The sequence below is a fragment of the Octodon degus genome, unplaced genomic scaffold, assembly GCF_000260255.1.
Source record: "Octodon degus isolate 3935 unplaced genomic scaffold, OctDeg1.0 scaffold00001, whole genome shotgun sequence".
Classification (NCBI taxonomy): Eukaryota; Metazoa; Chordata; class Mammalia; order Rodentia; family Octodontidae; genus Octodon; species Octodon degus.
In genome coordinates, this window is record NW_004524577.1 from 38,618,935 (window position 1) to 38,640,579 (window position 21,645).

Here is a 21,645-nt window from a genome sequence, read left to right on the forward strand (position 1 = left end):
TTCACCAGGATCCCATGGGCTGCCCAGATTCCTCCCAAGTTCTCAAAGGGTTGGACTGGTGCCAGCGCAAGCTCCTTCCCTGTGCACTGGGGGCTAAGTGTCAGAGCTCACCAAAGTCTTTCAGGCCACCCAGAGTCCTCCTAAATTCTTAAGTGGATGGGCCAGGCTCCAGAAAATCTCTGCACCTTTGTGTGCTGGGCCTGTGGTTTGCAGTGTTTCAGAGTCCTGTGAGCCTCTCTGGGTCCTCCTAAATTCTTAAAATGTTAGACTGGAACAAGCACAAACTCCGCACTGCATACTAGGGGCTAGCATCAGAGCTTATCAGAGTCCTGCAGGTTTCCAAAAGTGTACCAAAGTTCTTAAATCTTTAAATTTTTTAAAAAAGTTATTTATTTATTTGGCATAGGATCTTACTACAGAGCTTGGATTCATAGTGATCCTCCTGCCTCAGCCTCCCCAGCACTGTGATTACAGGCCCATGCCACCACACCTAGTTTTGGTGCCCACGTGGCACACCTGGGATTCTGGGGCCAACACGGCATGTGGTACTGGGGACTGAACTCAGGTTCTTGCACTTGCCAGGCAGGCACTTAGGCCACCGAGCTATCTTTCCAGTCCCTTGCTTTGAAATAATTTAGAAGATAGATATGCTATAAAGTTGTTCATGAAATAAAAATTGTTGAAGCTGGGTGAAGGATTCATTGGAATTCATCATCATAGCCTCTCCGCTTTGGAAAATGATCAAAAACTTTCATAGTAAAAGATTAATTAGAAAAGAGACAGTCTATTAAATATAAAGCTTACCCTCTGGCTTCTCTTAGGCTTGGCCTCACTGTGTTTAAGATCTATCATCTGGTTCCCATTTCCTTGGATACCAACAAATATTATTAGAAAAAGAAAAATGACTTTGCCGAACAATTTTTCCATATGCTTCCCCAGTATAAGGCAGAGTGGGGACTGCCAAACCTGTGAAACTGAGATGGGTGAGGAGCCTCGTGTGGTTGCTGACTGGCTTATGAGGGCTCTGCGTGTGCCGTTTGGTCTCTGATACTGATACCTAAAAACCATCTGTGACTGTGGCTTGGAAATGGTGTGGCATTTTAAAAGGAAGGAACTCCAGCAGCAGGGCCATGTCAGTTGCTCAGAAATAAGCAAGAGAAAAACACTGCCTCCTCTAGCAGTGGGATAATTGAGAAGAACATTTGAATCCAGGACTGTGGATTTTTAAGGTGGGGTGGAATCTTGTAGCTTGCCTAGTTGAAATCCTTGCATGGAAGGTGAAGAAATATTAGTGTGGTAAAACAAAGTGACTTGGTCAAGCTTGTGTAGCTGATGGCAAAGATGAGATCAGAATTCACTGATTTCCAGAGTTTGCTGCTCTTTCCTTCACTTTGCGTCTGGGGTGATGGTCCCTTGATTCAACTTTTTGGTCTCAGTGTAAACTATAATCATGAATTCTCTGGAACAACATGTGATTACAATGTGGAGTTTTCCATCCATCTTTTCAGTATAAAAGAAGGTGGACAGTGAGGTGTGTGTTGGTTGTGGTTGTGGGTGGTGATGGTGTGAAGTATTTAACATAATTGGATGAGAGAATCTCCTTAGGGGAAGTTGTGACTTACTCTTTTTTTTTCATTTTATGTATTTGGTACAGGCTCTCACTATGCAGCTCAGACTCTTGATTCGCCTGTTTTCAGCCTCCCCAGCATTGGGATCACGCACGTGTGTCACCACACCCAGACTCAGTTGCCAGCTCAGGGCACCCGGGGATGGGGCTGGCACAGCATGTGGGACTGGGGATCAAACACTGGTCTCTGTGCTTGCCAAACCAGTGGCTTATTCTTTTTTTTTTTTTTACTTTATTTATTTATTTATTTATTTTTATTTTTCAACAAATAATACACTGCATATATTCTTCTCAGTGGTTAATTGCTGAACAAGATGCGGACTTGTGATCCTATTTACAAACACCATTAGAACAAATCATTCTATTCATTAACAGAATGTAACTATATATCTATCCCAACCACTTTGAATACACAGATACAAAATGGACATTCATCTGTATACCCCATTTTTTCTAAGTTCCGTTATTGAATATTATAGGTGTGTAAACTCAGCAAAATATTCTAAAAGAGTCCAGTAGCCCATAATAGCATTGGGTCTTCTGTTTAACTGGCAATGTCAGAAATGATTGACCTGAGTCCCCCACAGCTCAACTTAACAGCATGGCTTTATTTCTTATAATTTCGTCTTCATACTTTTCTGCTGGATGGTTAAGACCAAGGTAAAGCAGGACCTATGCAACAAGAGTTGTAGCTTTTTGGTCTGAGAAGGTCAGTGAAATGCCCTCAGGATTTGTCCTGAGATCCTGTACCTCAGATTGTAGAACCTTTGTCAGTGTCAGCCATGTGGATGAGTCACGGCCAATGCTTGGCCAATGTGCTCTCTGTGAAAGCCTGAGAGAGTATCTTCTCCCCATGTGACTCTCCTTAGGCACAGTGGCTTATTCTTGATAGTGAGGAAAGTGCGTGAGTTTGTGCTTGCCAAGCCCCAGGAAGGAGGAGGGCGTAGCACAAGCAGGGTCTTTAACTGTGTCTGAACTTATGCTTTACCATTCCTTAGCTATGTGACCTTGGACCATCATCAGTCTCTGTATACCTCATCTATTAAGTAAGGCAAATCAGAACTTACCCCATGACCTTGTCTTAGCTACTTTTCTGTCATTGAGACACAATACCTGACACCCACAAGTTAGAGGAAAGATTTATTTTAGCTCAGTTTGTAGAGGTGGTAACCCATAATCAGCTGGCTGTAAGGCAGGATGAGTGGTAGAAGAGAAACAGTTCATGGCATAGCAGGCAGGAGGAAGCAACCAGTCACAGTATCAAGCCTCCCTTTCCCTCTTTATTCCATTCAGGCTACAAACTTATTGGTTGGTGCCAATCATACTGAGTCAAACAGTAATTATCAAATTATCATGATGTATAGATTATATAACATTTAAATATTACTTTTTCTAAATCAATTCTTGTTGAAATAAGACAAGATGAAAAAATTGAAGCCATTTAAGGATTGGGGATGTAGCTCAGCATCACAGCACCTTCCTGAGAAGCACAAGATTGTAAGTTCGATTCCCTGTACCCCCCAAAAAAATTAAATCCACTTAAGATTTGGAAGAGTCTGGGTCACCTACTTTATACAATACAAAATTCGTATTCATTGTCTTCATTAAGGAGTTTTAAAGGTGATTTCAAGCATATAAGTGTTATATTCTTAAATGGTTTCAGAAGTAGAAATTTACTAATTTATCATTTATTTATTCAGTCATTCATGAATATAGTAAATTCTTCCATCTATCCATCCATCTATTCACTCACCCACTCATTCACTTACAAATATTTATTTTGTCATTTCATGCAAGGACTGATGCTAAATTTTGACTACACAGTGATGAATAAAGCAGACAGGGCATCCTAGCTTTTATGGAGTAAGAGTCTAATACATCATATAGCTTAGCTAAGTACTGTGGTATATCCTTGTAACCTAGCACTGAGGGAGGCAGAAGCAGGAGGATACCTGTCTTAGGATAAAAAATTGAAAAAAAAGTTAGCTATGTATTTCAGTGGGAAGGTACCTGAGTTCAATTTCTAGTACTGAAAAGAACCCCTCCACAATAAAAGTTTTAATAACTCTGTGATTATATTATTTCTATCTAAAGTGCAAAATTTTTGAAATATATTTTTCCTAACGGAAACATAGTTCATTTGAAATGTAATACTTTTAACAAATGTGAAGGTAAGAGCTCTAGCAAGGAGATCAGAGGCTTTGTGTAAGTATAGTAGAGTTCAACAAACCTGAGTGTGGAGGCTCTGTAGGCTATCCTGGTTAAATCTTACTATGGGATGGAGAGACCGACAGAACCAGTCACCCTGTTTGACAGGACAGAGGTCCGTGTAAACTAGGACATGTGCTGCCTTTGTGTTAATAGTGTCCAGACTTTTTTTTTTTATAATGAAGAGATCAGAAGTCCCATGTAAGACAAAGTTTGTGATATGTGCGTTCTAGAATTCCTATGCCAATTTGTGGGGTTCACAAATTCTTCTAATCCCTTAGTCCTCAAAATTTTGAAAATATAAAATGAATAATCCTGATTCATGGTAAGAGCTGGATCATCTCTTGAGGGAAATGGAACACGACTCCTGGGATGGTTCTGCTGCTGCCCATGTTACTTACTTGGCCTCAGATATGTCTGTAAAGAAGGTCTGTGGGAGCACTGGGTTCTTAAAGGAAGTGAACATCCATCAATCTAGCTTTATTACAGCAATTGCTGTAGCGATCTGGTCAGGGTTGAGTAGCACAAATCTGGTGATCCAGTTAATGCTTTTGTTTTAACCTTTGCATATTGTTGAATCAAGCCTTGCCAGCACAGGGTCAGCCTAGTAGGACAAATTGTCTGACTACCAGGAATTCTGAATGACTCACTGAATGGGATTGAATGAAGTTTGTGTTTATTGTACAACAATTTTTGTTTTCGTTACAACTGGTTTTGGACTAAATGTACTTGTTTATTTGCATGTAAGCACAGACATTTAGATTCTCAGCTTCTACAGAACAGATTGCCTTTTTGTTTTCAGATCTTCTAGTGGCTAGAACAGTGCTGGGGAGGCAAAAATGCTTCATAAGTATTGAGTGAGGGAATAAATGAAGGAATGGATCTCTCTAGCAGGGACCCTGGAGTCTGTTAGAATTGCTTGTTAACATGACCACCCTTTGGACTGTTGATGGGTCTGACCACCTACGTGACTGCTTTGTTCAATATGACGCTATTAATATCCAGGACATTATATAGAGTCCTACTATCTTCCAATGGGATTGCTTTGGATTTTGAATGGAAAAGTGCTATATTATTTCAAATCATTATGAAATAATAAAACAAATAATAACCTCAAATGCTAGGAAACATTACTGTCGCAGAACTTTACAAACAACAGTTCTACAAGATCCACTTATATAATACACACAGGAGAAAATATTGCCATAGATGGTTGACTATCATGTATTATTTTTATTATTATTATTATTATTTTTTTTGATGGAACCGGGGATTGAACTCGGGCCCTTGCGCTTGCCAGGGAAGCGCTTATTCCACTGAGCCATCTCCCCGGCCCCATGTATTATTTTTATAATAAGAATAAGAGTGTTTGCCCTACAGCACTATTTGATTAAGGTAAAAATAACTTCTTGGGCCATCCCTGGCATTTTCTTTATGTTAGGCCTCAGAAGAGTGATGAAGAAAATGGTTGATTGATATATGATGTTTAAATATTACTTTTCTGCTTAAATAAGGTAAGGTGGAAGGTTAAAACTCTTTAGGATTTGGAAGGATCTGGTCATTGGAGAATAAAGCTACATGCTTATTGTTTGGAGCAAATGGTAGAAACACATACTTATGAGGTTTCTGATTTTACTATTAGGATTAAGTGAGGCTGTATACAGTGGTTGCCTTGTGTCCTTGGAGGATAAATTCCAAGCACCCTAACTGAGGCCTGAAAATATAAACCGTACCAAACTCTATCATGCTGTGTCTTTTCCATCTTAACTAAGCACTTTTAACTATGCTCTGTAGCTGTAACTTTATGGTTTGAGGTGAAACAGCAAAACTGGCATTCATTTTCTTTTCCTTCTTCATAAATTGACGGGTAGTGGAAGTTTTGTTCTTAGTGTAGGGCTTAGCAGCCACAGTAAACATGAGGTGTTGCGTAATGTATGGCAATCTCATCTCAACTGGTATGGATTGGCAAAAGACAGAAATCGACAGTCTTGTTTTTTCAACAGGAAGTCGATGTGTGAAAGCTTAAAGCAAGAATGAATCACTCAAGACACAAGGGACCACGGTGGTTTAGCCAGGATGCACTTTGTACTCAAATGACTCATGAGACAACGGATGAGTAGCTTATCAGGGTCAGGGGGGCTCTTAATAATATTGGGGAGCTTTTAGAGACATCTGGGTATGTGGCCCTGGGGAAGGTTGAGCACGGTTCCTTTCTCCCTCATCACTTGTCTGTCTGCTTTGTTAGCGTGGGCTGCTTTAAAAAAATACCGCAGATGAAGTGGCTTAAGCAATAGAAATTCATTCCTCAGCATTCTGAAGGCTGGGAGACATGAGGTCAAGGCACCAGCCAATTCCTTTCGCAGGGAGCACCGCTGCCTGGCTTATAGAAGGCTGCCACTGTGTCTTTGCATGGTGGAGAGGGCTCTTAGTAATACTGGGGGGCTTTTAGAGACTCTGATGCCTCTTCTGGTAAGGACATTGATGTGACTGCCTCGGGTGCCTACTCTTACGATTGTATTTTATCTCCACGATTTCTTTGTAGGTCTCACCTCCAAATATTGAAGGTTAGGATTCTAACATGAATTTGGAGGCAGACATAGTCCAGTTCCTGGTAGTATTCATTCCCAAAAGAAAAGTTTAATCAAAGAGGAGGAACTATTTAGCTTCACCAAAAGTCCTTCTTTAATCAGGCTGGACACCCTGCTCTTCATGTTGTTTAGGCACGAGCCACAGTGTAAAAAAACTGTGGAAATCAGAAGGGAGGGCTAATTCTGCCACCTCATGCTAGCCAGCTTGCAGGACTGACCCCAGTCAATACTGGCTTACTACATGAAACAGAACTTAGCTGTTCTTAGTACTGACACTGTACTAAGACACGATGGTTATTAATAAAACCAAACACGAACCCTTCTCCTATGTCTGTGGAGAAAGCAAATGCACCGTGTCCACAGCCACCAAGAGGTAGGAAGTGGGGGATTCAGAATGACTACAGGAGATCACTTCTCCCTGAACCTTTGAGCAATTTTAAAATAAAGGCATTTGACTTTCATCTTTCTTAGGAGGCCATAAATAGAATTAAATGCATTCTTAAAGGCAGTGCTCCAAATGAACATACGATATTCTTTTAAGCTACACTGGGCAGATATTGGTAGGTTAAGCAAAACACTCTTTCCCTGTAAGGATGAGAGGTGTACTTCAGTTGTGGGCTCCGTCACCAGCTGCTCATCAAGACATACTGATTTCTGTTTGTTTGTTTGAACTGTATTTGGTACAGGGTCTCACTATGCAGCTCAGAATCGTAGTGATTCTCCTGTTTTAAGCCTCCCTAGCAGTGGGATTATAGGTGTGCACCAGGCTAGCTCAGTGTGCCCGAGGGTGGGGCTGGCATGGCATGTGGTGCGGGGGATCCAACCCAGATCCTTGCGCTTGCCTACGCAGGAACTCAGACCTCAAAGCTATCTCCCCCACCCAAGACATGCTGATTATCTCCACTGTAGAGCTGCCAGGTCTGCCATAGGTTTTCAAAGAACTTTCCAGTCTGGGAATCTGGCCCTTTTAGACTATTGGATGTTAACAGAATGGAGTCTAAATTCAAAATCGAATTCTCAGGTTTTGGGGTTAGCTTTTCAGAATGCTCATCAACTGCATCAAGAATAACAACAATCCTTGTGGTTAGACTCATGATGATAGGTTTTATGAATTTGAAATTTCTCAGATAAGGAAATTTAAATGGCCAATAAATATATGAAAAAATATCCAATATCACTTGCCAACTGAGAAATGCAAATTAAATGAACACTGAGATCTCATCTCATCCAGGAAGAAGGGCTGTCATCAGGAAATCAACCCACAGCAAACGCTGGTTGCTGCGGAGAGAAAGCAACACTCTTCATTGTCGGTGGGACTGTAAATTGATACACAATATAGAAATCAGTGTGGAGATGCCTCACAAAACTGAGAATAGAAGTTGCACTTGACACAGCTATTTCCCACAGGTATCCTCACAAAAGAGTTAAAGACACCACACCACAGTGATGAACACCCACGCGGGTATCAGCACAAGGCATGATAGCTAAATCTTGGAAACAGCCTATATGTTCACCAACAGATGAGTGGATAAAGAAAATGTGGTATTTGTACAAAATGGAGTGCTATTCTGTCACAAAGAAAGATAAACTTGAGTCATTTGTAGGAAAAATGGGTGCAGCTTGAGATCATAATGTGAGGTAACCCAGACACACATTTAAACATTGTGCAATTTATTTCATATGAATCATTTTATCAAAATAAAAGACTGATAATAGGAGAGAGAGAGAGAGAGAGAGACAGAGAGACAGAGAGGAGAGAGAGAGAGTAAAATTTTTGTAACATACCAGGAACAATGTATCTAAAAGTGTACCTTGACTTAGTGTGGTTGTCTTACATGTTTTACATGTTCTTTGGCCTATTAGTTTGGTTTTTCAACCTGATAATTAATTTTAAAAGGTCTTCTAAGATAAATAAATGAAGCTGATGCTAGAAAAATAGAAGAGGGATAGAGGGAAGGCAAAACACAGAACTGAAATGTGTTATGTATATGCATGAATTTCCTACAGTGAATATAATAATTATGTACTACAAACATGTGGTAATAAAAGTAAAAAAAAAATTAGGTGAAATTGAGACAGAATTAATTTTTACTGATAAATCCAGAGAATCCATAATGCTTCAATTTCTTGTAAAATGTAATCGGATTTTATAATCAGCATTTGTATTGGTCAGGGTTTTAGTTAGAGGAACAGATATAATATAAGGAACAGATATTAACAAAGATACACGAGGTATAAGGAATTACAAGGTTGGCTTACAACCGTCAGCAGCAGAGTCAGATGAGGGAGAAGAACTCAGTCCCAAGGTCTGAAGCTCACTGCAGTGCTCCGCGCAAGTTTCTATCTGCCAGCTAATGGGTCTGCGGTGGAAGACGAAGGTGAAGGATCCAAGCCGGAGGCCGAAGAGTCTGCGCCGCAAGCTGGATGTGAAGACTGTGGTTCCTGCGATGAAGTGGAACATTGACTCCTTCCTCAGCCCCTTTATATGGTCTCTTTGTGCTGTGTCACTCTGGGGGGAACCAATTGTGTCCCAGGGCGAGACCCCCACTAGCGTGCACTGCAGAGTCATCCAGCCAGGTTGACACAACGTATCAACCACTGCAGTATTCTTCATAATCTGCATAGTTAATGAAGAAAATGACATAACACAGGATATTTAAAGAAATGTCCTAGTTTTTTGTCAAAGCAATTGTAAAATTTTATTAGGTTATTTTATTTAACATCTAGCCTTTCTATTTCTCTAAGTAACTCAGGGTAGTAGGCATTGATGGTTTGTAAGAACCATGACAAAAGACAAACAAATCAGCATCCATCTCTATAAAAGACCTTGATGTCACTTGGAAACAAGAGTTGTTTATCCCCTAAAATCCAGATTAAACACAGGGGCTGAGCTTGGTTTTTTTGAGATGAGTTTCTTCCTTCTGGTTGAAGGAAGAGTGAGCCCCTCATCTCCTACTACCGTCTTCAACCCGAATTAGAAATGCTCGCACTCTAATCAATGGGTGAGACAGTCATTGGGGTGAGTGGTGATCTGGTCTTAATTCATCAATTCACATTGCAGGGTTTATAAAAAAAATCCCTTGATACTCACTGCTGTCTTTATTCTAAGCTATTGTTAAAGATGTTCATTATTGGTGGCTGTCAGACCAGCTCACATAACTGAATTATAGATTTTTCAGGCCCACTTCTAGGCAAGAGGCCAAGGCAATCAGTCTTAACAATCTCAGATGATTCTGATGCGGTTGACAGGGACGTGGGGAACATGGCATAGTGTTGTCTTTATACTTGTATTTTAATATTTTGTGTTTAATTGTCACATTTACATGTATGTGTCTATGGGGCAGCTTGTGATATTTCAGTGATTGGTATATGTATTGCCATGCTAAGCATTTTAAGAGGACAATGGAAAAAAAGTTCTCTGTAGTTTCAGTTCTAGTACAGTGGCTCTACTTGCAGACAAAAAATTTACTTTTATTTCCTGGCTACTATAATTCATGTTATTGAGTGTGTTGATCTTTTGTGTATTGCCCAAAGAATAGAGCCTAATGTGAATTGTACTAGAAAGTATAGGAAGAAGCAGCGCTCTTGGAGGGCCATCTGAACACTCTTGCCGTCCTCTCTTCTTTCTTCCTCATTCCCCCCTTGGCCCATTATCATCACTTATTTATTTTTAATTCTGTATTTTGTTGCATTGCAAGTATTCATGTATAATATATCTAACCCTTTCTTTTCTTTTCTTTTCTTTTTTTTTCCACGTTTTCTGGCTACATTTATTCAATGGAAAATAAAGTCCTCCAACTTTACTGCGGTGGCTGACCACGTCCACGACCAAATCCGCCTCTAAACTGGAATTCAGTGGCTGAACCGGCCCCCGCCTCAGCCTTCTTGTCGGCACCGGCGGGCACGGCGCTGCGTCTGTAGGCATCCCTGTCGGCCTCCCCGCGCGTGAGCCTCATGGGCCGCTCGCCCTCCACACCTTTGGGCCGGGGTCTGCCAGTCTCAGGCCGGCTGCGGCGAAGAGTGGCAGGCACAATCTCGGGGCAGGTGGAGGTAGTCACGGAGGTACTGGATGCCCTCGTTCGTAAGGTACCAGTAGAAGTGTCTCCAGGCAAACTGTTCCTTCACGTAACCTCGGGACTTGAGAGACTGCATGGCTTTCATGACGTGAAGGTTGGGCACGTTCTTGTCTGCCAGCTCCGGGTGCTTGGGCATGTGGACGTCTTTCTTGGCCACCATCACCCCCTCCTTGAAAAGGAGCTCATAAATGGCGATCCGGTTCTTCTTGGGCATCAACATCGCGGCGGCTGCACGGTCCGAGGCCGAGGCTGGAAAGGAAAGCTCTAACCCTTTCTTGAATAAAAGGTGACATGTATAAATAGTTACTACTCACATATTTGTATATACGCTGGTCCTTCTTTCTTTTTTTTTGGTCCTACTTTCTTGAGCTGGATGCTGGAATTTCTGTTTATTATTTTAAAAATAGAACAGGACAGCCAAGCTAATAAAACTCAGAGTAGAATGGTGGTTGCTAAAGGCTATGGGTGGGGGAAACGAGGAGTTGCTACTTGTCTGGTATAAAGTTTGAGTTTTATAACATACATCGATTCTAGAGACCTGTTGTGTATGATTGTACCTATAGTTAAAAATTCTGAATTTTACTCTTAAAATTTGTTAACAGGATAGATCTCATGTTGCAAAAAGCACCCGACAGCTTGTTATGATTCAGCAGAAGTCACAACACAAGCCTGATTAAAGTGGTCCCATTCCTGATTCCTTTAGTCACTTAATTGGCCTTTGGGAATGTGAGTAAGATGGGGACTGATATTCTTTCATGTCCATAAAAGACAAACAGAGAGACTTCTAAATTTTATTTAGAATAAATCAATATGGTCACAATACATCAGTGATACACATGGAAGAGGGTTAGGTTCATTGGCATGAGGGGTCTTCAGGGCGCAGCGAGCCACATCAGGTGTGTTCTGCGTTATCTACGTCCAGCTTCATCTGGAGAGAAGCTTCTCTGCAAGCGTATTATGGGGAGAAAGTGACAGATCTGAGAAAATGATTGGCAATCTTAGTATGCGTGAGGTGAGGCAAGATTGCTTTTGATCCAATCCTGGTATTTCTTAGTTAACAGGGTATAGATGCCCGGCTTCTTGGCAACACCACACTTATCGCCTCTGGAGACGAGGGCATGGAAGACACCTTTGCAGACCAAGGGACCACCGGAGTCACCCTGGAAAGAAGGAAACGCACAGATACTTGGTGAGAGGCTGTGGAGAGTTTTCTGTCACCACCTGTTGATGGCTCAAGTGTTCGTATGTGGGTCTTTGGCTTCTTCGTGTAGTCAAGAGTACAGGTTATAGCCTCTTAGTATAGGTTCCTCCAGAACCGTATTTCTATCTGCCCTCTCTCCCTGTGTGTCTCTTTCCCTGTGTTCATATTTGTCTGTGACTATGATTTTGCCTGTTTCTGTCTGTGTCCCTTCTACACCTCTGCTGTCTTCATCGAATTCCACGTACACATACATCCCTTCACTAATCAGTTATCACTGAGTTTTCTTTGTTAATAAAATTATCATAGAAATAAATATAAAATTATTTTTCTACTTTAGGATATCCCCTTCTATTGTGTGTATCTGTAGCACTGCACGCAAATAATCAGCATCAAGATTTTATATGACATATCTATGTGAGTTTCCTGCACATGAGACATATTCAAAGGTTTTTTTTTTCAAAATGAGAAATAACAGATCTTTGTACTTTCCCAAGGATTTGATTCATTCTGTGTTCTTACACATAGACCACCCTGTGTACATCTCTCACATTCATGGTGTTTCACTGTACTGTGTTTAAGAGAAATTTTCTACACGGCAAATTTCATTTCAGTGCTCACAGAATCAAGCTGAAGCCAAACTGTGACTGAGCCCAGCAGGAAAGAGTGATGTAATAGAACATGCTTCTTGGTAGCCAGGACGAGGACTTCTCTATTATCTTTTCTCTTCATTTTAATTCCCCATATCATTAAACCCAGTGCTATGTAAATACCACACTTTATAAATGCCTGCACAGTGGAATGACTTTAGAGGATCTACTCTAGTGACAAAATCTGTAATGAAGTTCTGCCAAGAGAAGAAAATAAACCATAGAGGGGATGGGAGGCCAGGCTCTGCGCCTGGCATGGTCCCTATGGCAAATGGCAGGGTCTGTCCCTGAGTCAACACAATGACATGGTCAGGAGGGGTTGCCATGGATACCCAGCACCATATCCTTCTCTTCATCATACCTCCAAGTAGTATCTAATATATTAGGTGAGAATATTGTTTGTATTCCAATTTTTTAAAAATTTACTAATCCATCTGTGCTATCTATTAGTCATCTCTAAACGTGCATCCAGTACACACGCTCAATATTCTTCTTTCTATCCTGATTAAAAAAGGATTTGAAAGACACAGTGACTATTATTCTTTTTTATTAGCCAGCACTGGTCTAGGTGTTTACCACCCCTGTCCCCGCCACAAGTCCACATCCTGAAATCTTTACCTCCAAATGTGACGGTGTTCAGAGCAGGGCCTTTGGGAAGTGATTAGGTCATGGAGGAGACACCCTCAGGAATGGCACTGTCACCAGAAGTCCAAGGAGGTCTCCCAGAGTGGAGAGGAGGACCCCAACTTACCTCACTTATGAATTAGGTTATAGGTTCTCTGGCTTTGCAGAGAAAGGATTTTTAAGATGAGTCAGTGAGAGACATAAAGAGGTTTATTAGCTTAAAAAAGTACATACTCACAAGAAGCTCTTGAGAAACACTTACTGTTTTTAAGGACTTTGGGAAATTTTTTTAAGAAGGGAAAAAGGCCTGAATAAATTTTATATCCTGAAGTTATAGTTTTTCTTAAAAGCATAACGTAAAAATTGTGATTTGTTTGCTTCCTTTCACTTATCTTTATATTTTCTATCCTGTCAGGATGAGGGTGCTCATAACAGGACCCAGAATGAGAACCTTCACCCCTCCTGCCAAGTGGAGTTAGCATGGAACAGAGAGCAACAGACACCGAGTTCGCCAGCAGCTGGATCTGGACTTCCCAGCCCTGAGCCCCGGGGAAAGAAACTTAGCTAGAAGCTGTCCAGTTCTTGATGATTTGTTATAGTAGCTCAGTCTATAGCTGCCTATCAACTTTATTTAAGAAACACGTACAGTACTATATATATTTGGGAATTTTTGCATTTGAGTTTAAGAAGTCCTGTCTTTGAATTGATTTAAAAGGTGTCTCCTTCCTTTCTGGAGGAAGGAAAGAAGGGGAACTGTGAGATGAGAGGAGGGAAACGGGGAAGGGGGAGGAAAGAGGTCAAAGGAGGGTAGAGGGGGGATGTATAGGATTGAAGACTGTTATATGCATGTATAAAAAGTCATGCTGGTACTCAGGTAGTCATGATAATGAATAAGCCCTGATAATAAATAACTGAGATTCTTTCTTGGGTATGCTGTCTTCTCATCACCACTAGTGACCTCAGGATTTGTAGACGTCCTACCGATGGCAACACCCTTCACAACCCGTAAAAGTTGTCAGACATAGTCTATTGCTCTGAATAAAAGCATTTAATGAGTGCCTTTTCGGCTGTGAGAAAGCTCTTGCTTTTGCACAGGTAGATGAAAAAGAATTCAGGACACTGCAGGCACGGGGAGTAGAGTTTTGGACTCGTGCCTCTGTATTGTCTCCTCCTCTCCTCCTTCGTGGGAGAGGGCAAACTGAGCCTGGAGTGCAGCAGAGCCCTCGATGAGGCGGGTCTGAAGGAGCAGTTCTTACCTGGCAAGAATCCTTTTGGCCTTTTGCATCTCCCGCACACAGCATGTCTTTTGTTATAGTAGGCCTGTGGTTATAATAACTTCGGCTGTTGCAATGTTTTCGACTTATGATGGTGACAGTGACTTCTTGCAGGGTATCAGAGTTGTTTAAAACATCTGCGTTGGTGGCACCCCAGCCAGTAACCTGGCATTTGGTTCCATCTCTGATATAGTTTTTGGATCTTGGATGGAGCAGCTGGACATACTTGTTGAGTTTTGCAGCTGTGTGAAGCTGACAGATTGAAAAACAAATTATCATTCTTGCCCTGCAGTATTCTGCTCTTAGCCTGTGTGTTGCATGTGTGGTCCCTCTGTCATAGGAGGGTGTCCATTCTTAAATCTACTTTGGTGGCAGCTTGCAGCTGTATTTGTGGTTGTTTCTGTCCTGAACATGCTTTCTATTCCCTGTGGAGCTCACTGATACTTGGGAGGGAGCTTACACAGAGCAGGAATTCTGCTCCGTCTCAAGCAAACTGACCTTTGCCCTGCTTTGGATGGTTTTCTGTGGAATGCTATCCATAGGTCATAACTTGGAGGGCTGGGTTGTTTCCTGCTGGCTAGGACTCTTGAGTATGGTCTAGACTGCATTTGGACTAGACAAAGTATGGTCTAGACTAAGTTATAACTCCCTTTGGAGCCCCTGAAGTCACTCCGTTGGCTCTGTTGTATAAATGACTTGTAATTTTCAATTGCTAATGAGCAAAGCATTTGCAAAAAGCCTTTCACTTGGATCTTTAGGCCTGCTGGTTGGGATGTTCACTTTTTATGTGTGAATATGACAGTTGATTTTCTTTATATGAATGTATTCATGGCGCACTTATGATAAAGTTTTGTTTCTTTCCAGGCAGTGTACGGAGTCACATGAGACCTTATAGATACCCCATAATCACCTCAAGTACAGGGTAGGTGCACATGAAATGCTTTCCTGTAGCTGATTTAACTGTCACAGTGTATAAGAACATTAGAGAAACTGAAGAAAGGCAGTATTACATACCTTTACCAGCATGATATCATCTGACTTGGGTCTTGAGAACGGTATGATTCTTTTAATTGCAAACCTTTGCTGAGAGGGCTCATTCTTTGAGAGAGAATGTGCTCCTAAAACCACAGAAGGAGCCTGGCCTTGGGCAAACCTAGAGAAGCAAAGAGAATGAATGTAACAGAATGATTTCCAAGTTTTCTGGTGTGCAGTAGAAATGGCAGAAAGAGCCACGTACAGACTGCATCATGGACAAAAGCCAAGGCAGCTTATTGAGGAATAGGTGGAGTGACAGATCTCAGCGGACCCTATCAGTGATGAACAGCATTAAGGGCCAGAGGGCTTTCCCCTTAACTCCACCTCAGCCCAATTCCTCTGCACTGTAAAATAGTGTCAGAACCTGTGTCTGGTTATGAGAAAGAGGGAGTGAAATCCTAATCACCATATGTCAAGTTTAAAACGATTTGTGTTCATTTCTATAAGAAGAAAGGAAATTATATTTACTGAGTTTGTAGTTTGAGATTTGTCAGAACTACATTAAGGGATTTTTAAAATTATGGTAAAATAGATATGATAAAATATTTTACTTTAATAATTTAAAATGCACACGTGGTGACATTGAGTACATTTATAGCATTGTTTATCCATCACTGTCATTCATCTCCAGAACTTTTAATCCCCCCAGCAAAAAAGCTAAAATAGCCAAGGTAAAGGCTCAATTCTGCCCACAGTCATCTATATATGGTGAGACCTCACCAGGCGCTCTGGGTCCTCTTTCATGACATTTAAATGGGTTCAAAATTCCCCTTTAATTAGAAAGTGGTTTAGATCAGAAAGGAAAACTTCCCTTAAGTAAAAAAAAATTTTCTAATTTGAAATGGAGATACATTAAGGATGGTAAACATGGGCTGGGGTGTTCTGGTGAAGCTCAGTAGAATAAGCCCTTGCCTGGCAAGTGCAGGGTCCTGAGTTCAATCCCCGATACCAAAAAAAAATAAAAGGATAGTAAACACTAATAACTCCATTGTGATGATTTATAGGGTACAAATTGGGGAGTTCTATAAAGAAACAAAATCTTTGTACATAGTTCTAGCACTAATGTTGCAGTAATGTCACAATGGGCCTTGTTTCCTGTAAGCTTGATATAATTACATTTATAGCCAATGATGCAAACATAATTTCTTTGGAGATTTTCATAACATCTTGGAGCCAGTTCTATGCTATAAGTATATTCTATTGCAACATGGGTCTTTATAGAACCTTTTTTTTGGAACTAGAAAGGCTATAAAATATTACATTTATTCATTTTCATATAAATGTGTCTTTATGACTTGAAAAAGAGATCAAAGCAAAATTCAATAAAAACACACATACTCATAATTAAAAAGGGCATAAAAAAGGAAGAAATGATCATTTCAGGCTCAGAGAATATGCATGTGACTGTAGTGGAGAAAGTTTTCACAGAGTAGATCTGTGACTGCCTGGAATTACCACCTCATGGTTTCTACCAAAAGAGTTTAGTTTATTTTTGGGAATTTTAGCTCTATTTGTTGAAGTTTGCTTATTGCAAAATCAGGATGGAGATGGAATTTCTCATAAGATGTGGATCGGATTTCCAAGGACTGATTCAAATTCCAAATACCCATCCCTAAGCTTTGGAGGAGAAACTAATAGAAAAATCCCCAGGATTAACGCTCTAACAGAAAAGCGGGCATGAGCATAAACAGCTCACACAGAGCGCTGTGAGGTCCACATGTTGCTCATGGAAGGTGAGTTCTGGTGAAGGGAGGGAAGCTAGAAAATTTCTGATCTCTTTTCAGGTTTCACGCAGTTTCTTGATGAAACATTGTCTTTGAAATGTTTAGTTACTTTTATCTCCACTGGGATAGGATAATACTAAAAACAACCCAAGCAGATCCTCACGTGTTTTCTGAACTACCAATTTCTAGATACCCTTCAAATATGATTTGTCTGCATATAGTTGAAATTATCTGAACTCTGGGCTTCAATATCTTTAGCCAAACCCTGGATGTGAATTCATACAGGAAAAGGAATGGACAGTGTCATTTATCCGCACAACAAGGCAGGGTTTCTCTCTGAGTGGGCTTCGGAGCTGCTTCAGAATCTCCTAGAGGTGTTTGTTCAAAATGGAGCTTTCCGAGTCCAACTTGGACTTACTAGCACAAAATTACATGTACAGCAAAACTGTAGTATTGTTTGGAATAAGTTTTTTCATTGTTGGCTGGAGACATGTGAAAATACAGTCTTGGAGCTGGGAGTGGTGGCACAGCCTGTAATCCCAGCACTCAGGAGGCTGAGGTGGGAGGATAGTTGTTGCAAGTTCATGGCCAGCCTGGACTACAAAGCGAACTGAAGCTCAGCCTGATCTGTACAGCAAGACCCTGTCTGAAAAAGTCCAAAAACAAACAAACAAACACCCCCCCAAATAAAAATAAATAAAAACAGCCCCCCCAAACCCTGCAGTCCCAATTGAGCTCAATAACCCCCATCTGAGTGTTGCCAAAGCCTAAAGAACACCTGCTCCTCTGACTGGAGCAAGGCAGCTCATCTCAGAAGTGGGGGAACTGGGACTCAAATTCACCTTTTGTGACTCCAACTCCAGTCATCTTTCCTTGACTTCTCTTCAAAGACCCATGTGGCCCAGTTCAAGTCTCTCATTTCCTTTGTCCGCCTGTCTGGGTACTAAGCAGGCCTACGGCTTGCACCCACTCCTGAGGCCTGACAGGAAAAGGAGTTTCCTATTTCTTGGAAGTCTCTTTTACCTCAGAGAGTGAGTTTTTCCTCAGTCCCAACAGCACAAGTGGGCTCACCAGATGAATTCCTTGGTTACCATGGAAGGCACACATAGCAGCATTACACTACTTGGGACTATACTAAGGCCTTGAATTTTAGCTCTAAGCTTTTTACACATTTTTCCTGCACAATAGCCCTATGATGTGGAAACACTATGATGTCTATTTTACAAATCAGGAAACTGAGGTGCAGATACATGCACAAACTTTATAGATTGTCCCACAGATATTAGGTGAAAGCTTTAGGAGATACAATGTGTAGGCAGGATAAGACGCAGCTCGGTTGAGTCTGGAGCCTGACACTTTTAGCATCTTGCTCAGGGAGTTTGAGATGGGGCAACACTGTGTGGAAGCAGCTTCAGGTGTCATCTCATAAGTTGTTAGGCAGGTGGTGGAGCTGGGGAAATGCACAGTGAGGGTGGGCAGTGAAGAGCGCTGTAGATGACAAAGGACAACAGTTGGACGAGTTTTGCTTCTGATAAATGAAAATGCCGAAAATCAGATTACACAGGAAGCTTTTTTACCCATTCCTTTTTATGACACAGCAACTAATAAAGAGGCCAAGGTGCTAAGGCAGGAGCTGAGTGGGTGGACAGTGAGAAGAACACACCCTGAGTTCTGGCCCACTTCACCATTTTGCTGAAACAGAGGCCTGGGGTCAGCAACTGGTCCCTTAGGATATTTGTGAGTATGCTTGCGGGAAGCCACCCTTAAACTATTTCATAAATGTTTTGAATTTCATAAGGCTTACTATTTTTCCAAGCACTGATGTGCCTACATTTTTATACCCGAGTGTCCCTTGGAGGAAATTCAACCCACATATTTTGGAGTTCTTTATACTCTGGCTATTTAAAAGGATATTTATTAAAAAGATTCCAAGACCTCTATCCAGTCTTTTAAAAATAATCTGTTTCTCGTAATTTGGGAATCCACTTCTCTGGGGTTAACTTCACTTGACAGAATGTGAAGTTCAATTCAATATTGTTTACCTCCCTCTAGTGATTTATGACTTGTTTTAAGCTTAGCAAAGAAGAAAAATAATAATAAATAAAAATAAAATCCCCCAATTTGTTTCTTCTTTTCATCTAGCACTTTGGAGTATTTCTAGCTCTGGTTCTGTGTGTGAGGAGCTTCAGTGATGAACTTTAGAGCTTTCAGCGACAACAGCCCTACAGTGGCACGTGGACCACCACGGTGGGTGTGGCAGTGTGCACCAAAGGCAACCATGAAGATGCTGACATTTTGCATTGACTGAGCATTCCATGACTGCTTCAGGGGTGCTGAGCACACAGCCTGTCCTGTTTGCAGGCTTTGAAACTTCAAATCTATGTCCAAATAGTTCCATGCCAATGGGACCATCCAGCAACAGCCCAAAAGATGAAGAAGCCAGCCAGTTCATTTGTTCTGTTTAGACACCACTATGCACAAGCAGCAAACCACAGGGAGTGCAGCAGATGCAAGAGAAGTACGGTACCATTCTTTTTTTTTTTTTCTTTCCTAAAGTTAATTCTTTGTTTTTTTTTTTTTTTTTTGGTTTTTTTTTTTTTTGCAGAACCAGGGATTGAACTCAGGCCCTTGAGCTTGCCAGGCAAGCGCTTATTTTACTGAGCTATCTTCCCGGCAGTACCATTCTTAAGCAAAGAACCATCTCAGCTTATTTGGCAGGAAAAAAAGAAGGCAGATAAAACGTAAAGCCAGAGAATCCAACAAAATGAATGGAACCACCAATGCCAAATTAGATTTCTACTGTTTTTCCTTTGTAATGGTCTCAGCATTCTGAGATGAGTTTTGTATTTTATTAGCTGAAGCAAGAGCACCCAGGGCTGAATTGGAATTGGGGAGGTTGTAGTCCATCTTCAGAAAATTTTTCATTGTAAGTATCTCAAAAAAAATAAATCTTTTTTTTTTTTTTTGTCCTTTAAAATCCTCTCTAAATCTGTCCCTTTCCACAATCCAAGAATGTTGTTGCTTCAGTGGCTATCCCAAACAGGGACCTCAGATGGCTGGGATAAGGGGCGGGGTCAAGGAACTAAAGAGTCTATTAAATCTACAAGCAGAGAAAGGTCCTCAACATGTAATATTGCCTGCGGTGTCTGTGTGCTTACTAATGCTCTAAACAGTTAAAGTACTTAAATGTAATACTGTATAATTCTTAAAAGCCCACGAAGCAGGGATGATAATGTCTCCCTTTGTACACAGTTTGCTTTATGTGATGTTCCTTGTGGCCAAATGGTGCTGAAAATATTAAATGGCAAACTCCAGAAATAAACAATTCATAAGTTTTAAGTAATTTTTCCTATATTATATTGTCATAATTGTTCTATTTTATTGCTGTTGTTATTAGTGTCATACTGTACCTAATTTATACATTGAACTTCATGATAGATATTATGTATAAAAGGATAGTGTCCACGGAGCTCTTGCTAGCAGCGGTTGTGGGCATCTGAGGAATGTCTCGGACACAGTCCCGCAGATCAGGACCGACAACTGTACTATTACCATTTAATTCCCATTTGTAAAACAGGAAAGCTGAAGAGGACAGAACAAGCTCTGTCTGTCTTCTTGTCCCCTGAATGGTGTTATTTAACAAGATCAGAAATGCAGCTGCTTCCAGGATCACCATATTTGCTGATGCATTAGACCAAGGACTTGCTTTTGCTCAGGGGCTTGCCTGGGAACAGAAGCCCACCTCTTTCCAGAAATAAGAACCTACTATAGAAAATATGGAAGTGCAAAAGGGAAGGTAAGCCCTAGCCACTGGTCAGATATCACTGAAGCTGAAAGCAGCTCCTCGTCCAGCACATTTATGCCATTTTTCCCTCTAGTCAATTTGAAAGAAACAACACGCCTGTATGGGACTCACCAAGGGCTGCAGTGGGCTGCGGTCAGCACCCACTGCGGGTGGATCAGGACCCCTCCACAGACGTGACTGCCTCTGGACTGGATGGAAGCCATGAAGGGCCTGGAGTGTGGAGGTACTTCTTTCCCTCCGATGATCTCCATAGTGAAACCTGCAAAATAAAACCAGAGGGTTTCACAAAAGATCCACATGGTTACACATAATTCTCCTGGTAACAGTCACTGTAGGATTTTCAAAGGTGAAAAAATAGCAACTTCTGGTAATTCTCCTGGTAACAGTCACTGTAGGATTTTCAAAGCTGAAAAAATAGCAACTCTACATAATAGTAATGATACCTTTACTGATGAACAATTGTATCAAACGCAGCATTTGCAACCAATAAGAGAAATGGTTATGAAAATCCTATTCATCTATAATATAACAACTCAACCACCAGAAACTCACTTACGGTGTACATACTTACCTTCTGGAATCATATAAGCCCCAACCATCAAGCAAAACAGAGGAAAAGAAGAAAAGCTAGTCATTTTAATGACTTAGACTTAGGAAGCCCAGATGAAATCCTCTGATCCAATTGATGAAGAAAGGATTTGAAGACTGAGTTTTCTTCTTGCAAGTTTTAACTTTCTCACCACAAATGTTCTAGGGGGTGAGCTTTTTCACGCCTGTTTTAGAAGTGTGAATCACTTTGGGGAGTTTTGGGTCTGTGCTTTTAGCATTTTTTTTGG

At 41.1% G+C, this 21,645-nt stretch overlaps 1 protein-coding gene and 1 pseudogene across 1 annotated transcript; both read right to left on the reverse strand.

Moving 5' to 3' along the window:
* Positions 1-10,179: 10,179 nt before the first annotated feature.
* LOC101566858 lies at positions 10,180-10,753 on the reverse strand (annotated as a pseudogene).
* A 592-nt stretch (positions 10,754-11,345) lies between these two features.
* On the reverse strand, positions 11,346-21,472 carry Gzmk (granzyme K). Its single transcript, XM_004623226.2, has 5 exons — positions 21,381-21,472; positions 20,921-21,068; positions 15,260-15,398; positions 14,228-14,497; positions 11,346-11,659 (listed from the first exon to the last, which is right to left on the reverse strand). Exons 1-5 carry the CDS (start codon positions 21,442-21,444, stop codon positions 11,498-11,500), a joined length of 783 nt encoding a protein of 260 aa, XP_004623283.1. The 5' UTR covers positions 21,445-21,472; the 3' UTR covers positions 11,346-11,497.
* Between the last annotated feature and the right edge of the window lie 173 nt (positions 21,473-21,645).

Excerpts from the sequence above, each read along its gene's own strand:
- Gzmk (XM_004623226.2), bottom strand. The coding sequence starts at position 21,444 with ATGACTAGCTTTTCTTCTTTTCCTCTGTTTTGCTTGATGGTTGGGGCT. Across the intron at positions 21,069-21,380 it reads GGCTTATATGATTCCAGAAG|GTTTCACTATGGAGATCATC; the intron begins GTAAGTATGTAC and ends TTTATTTTGCAG. Across the intron at positions 15,399-20,920 it reads GCAGCCCACTGCAGCCCTTG|GTTTGCCCAAGGCCAGGCTC; the intron begins GTGAGTCCCATA and ends TTGCTTCTCTAG.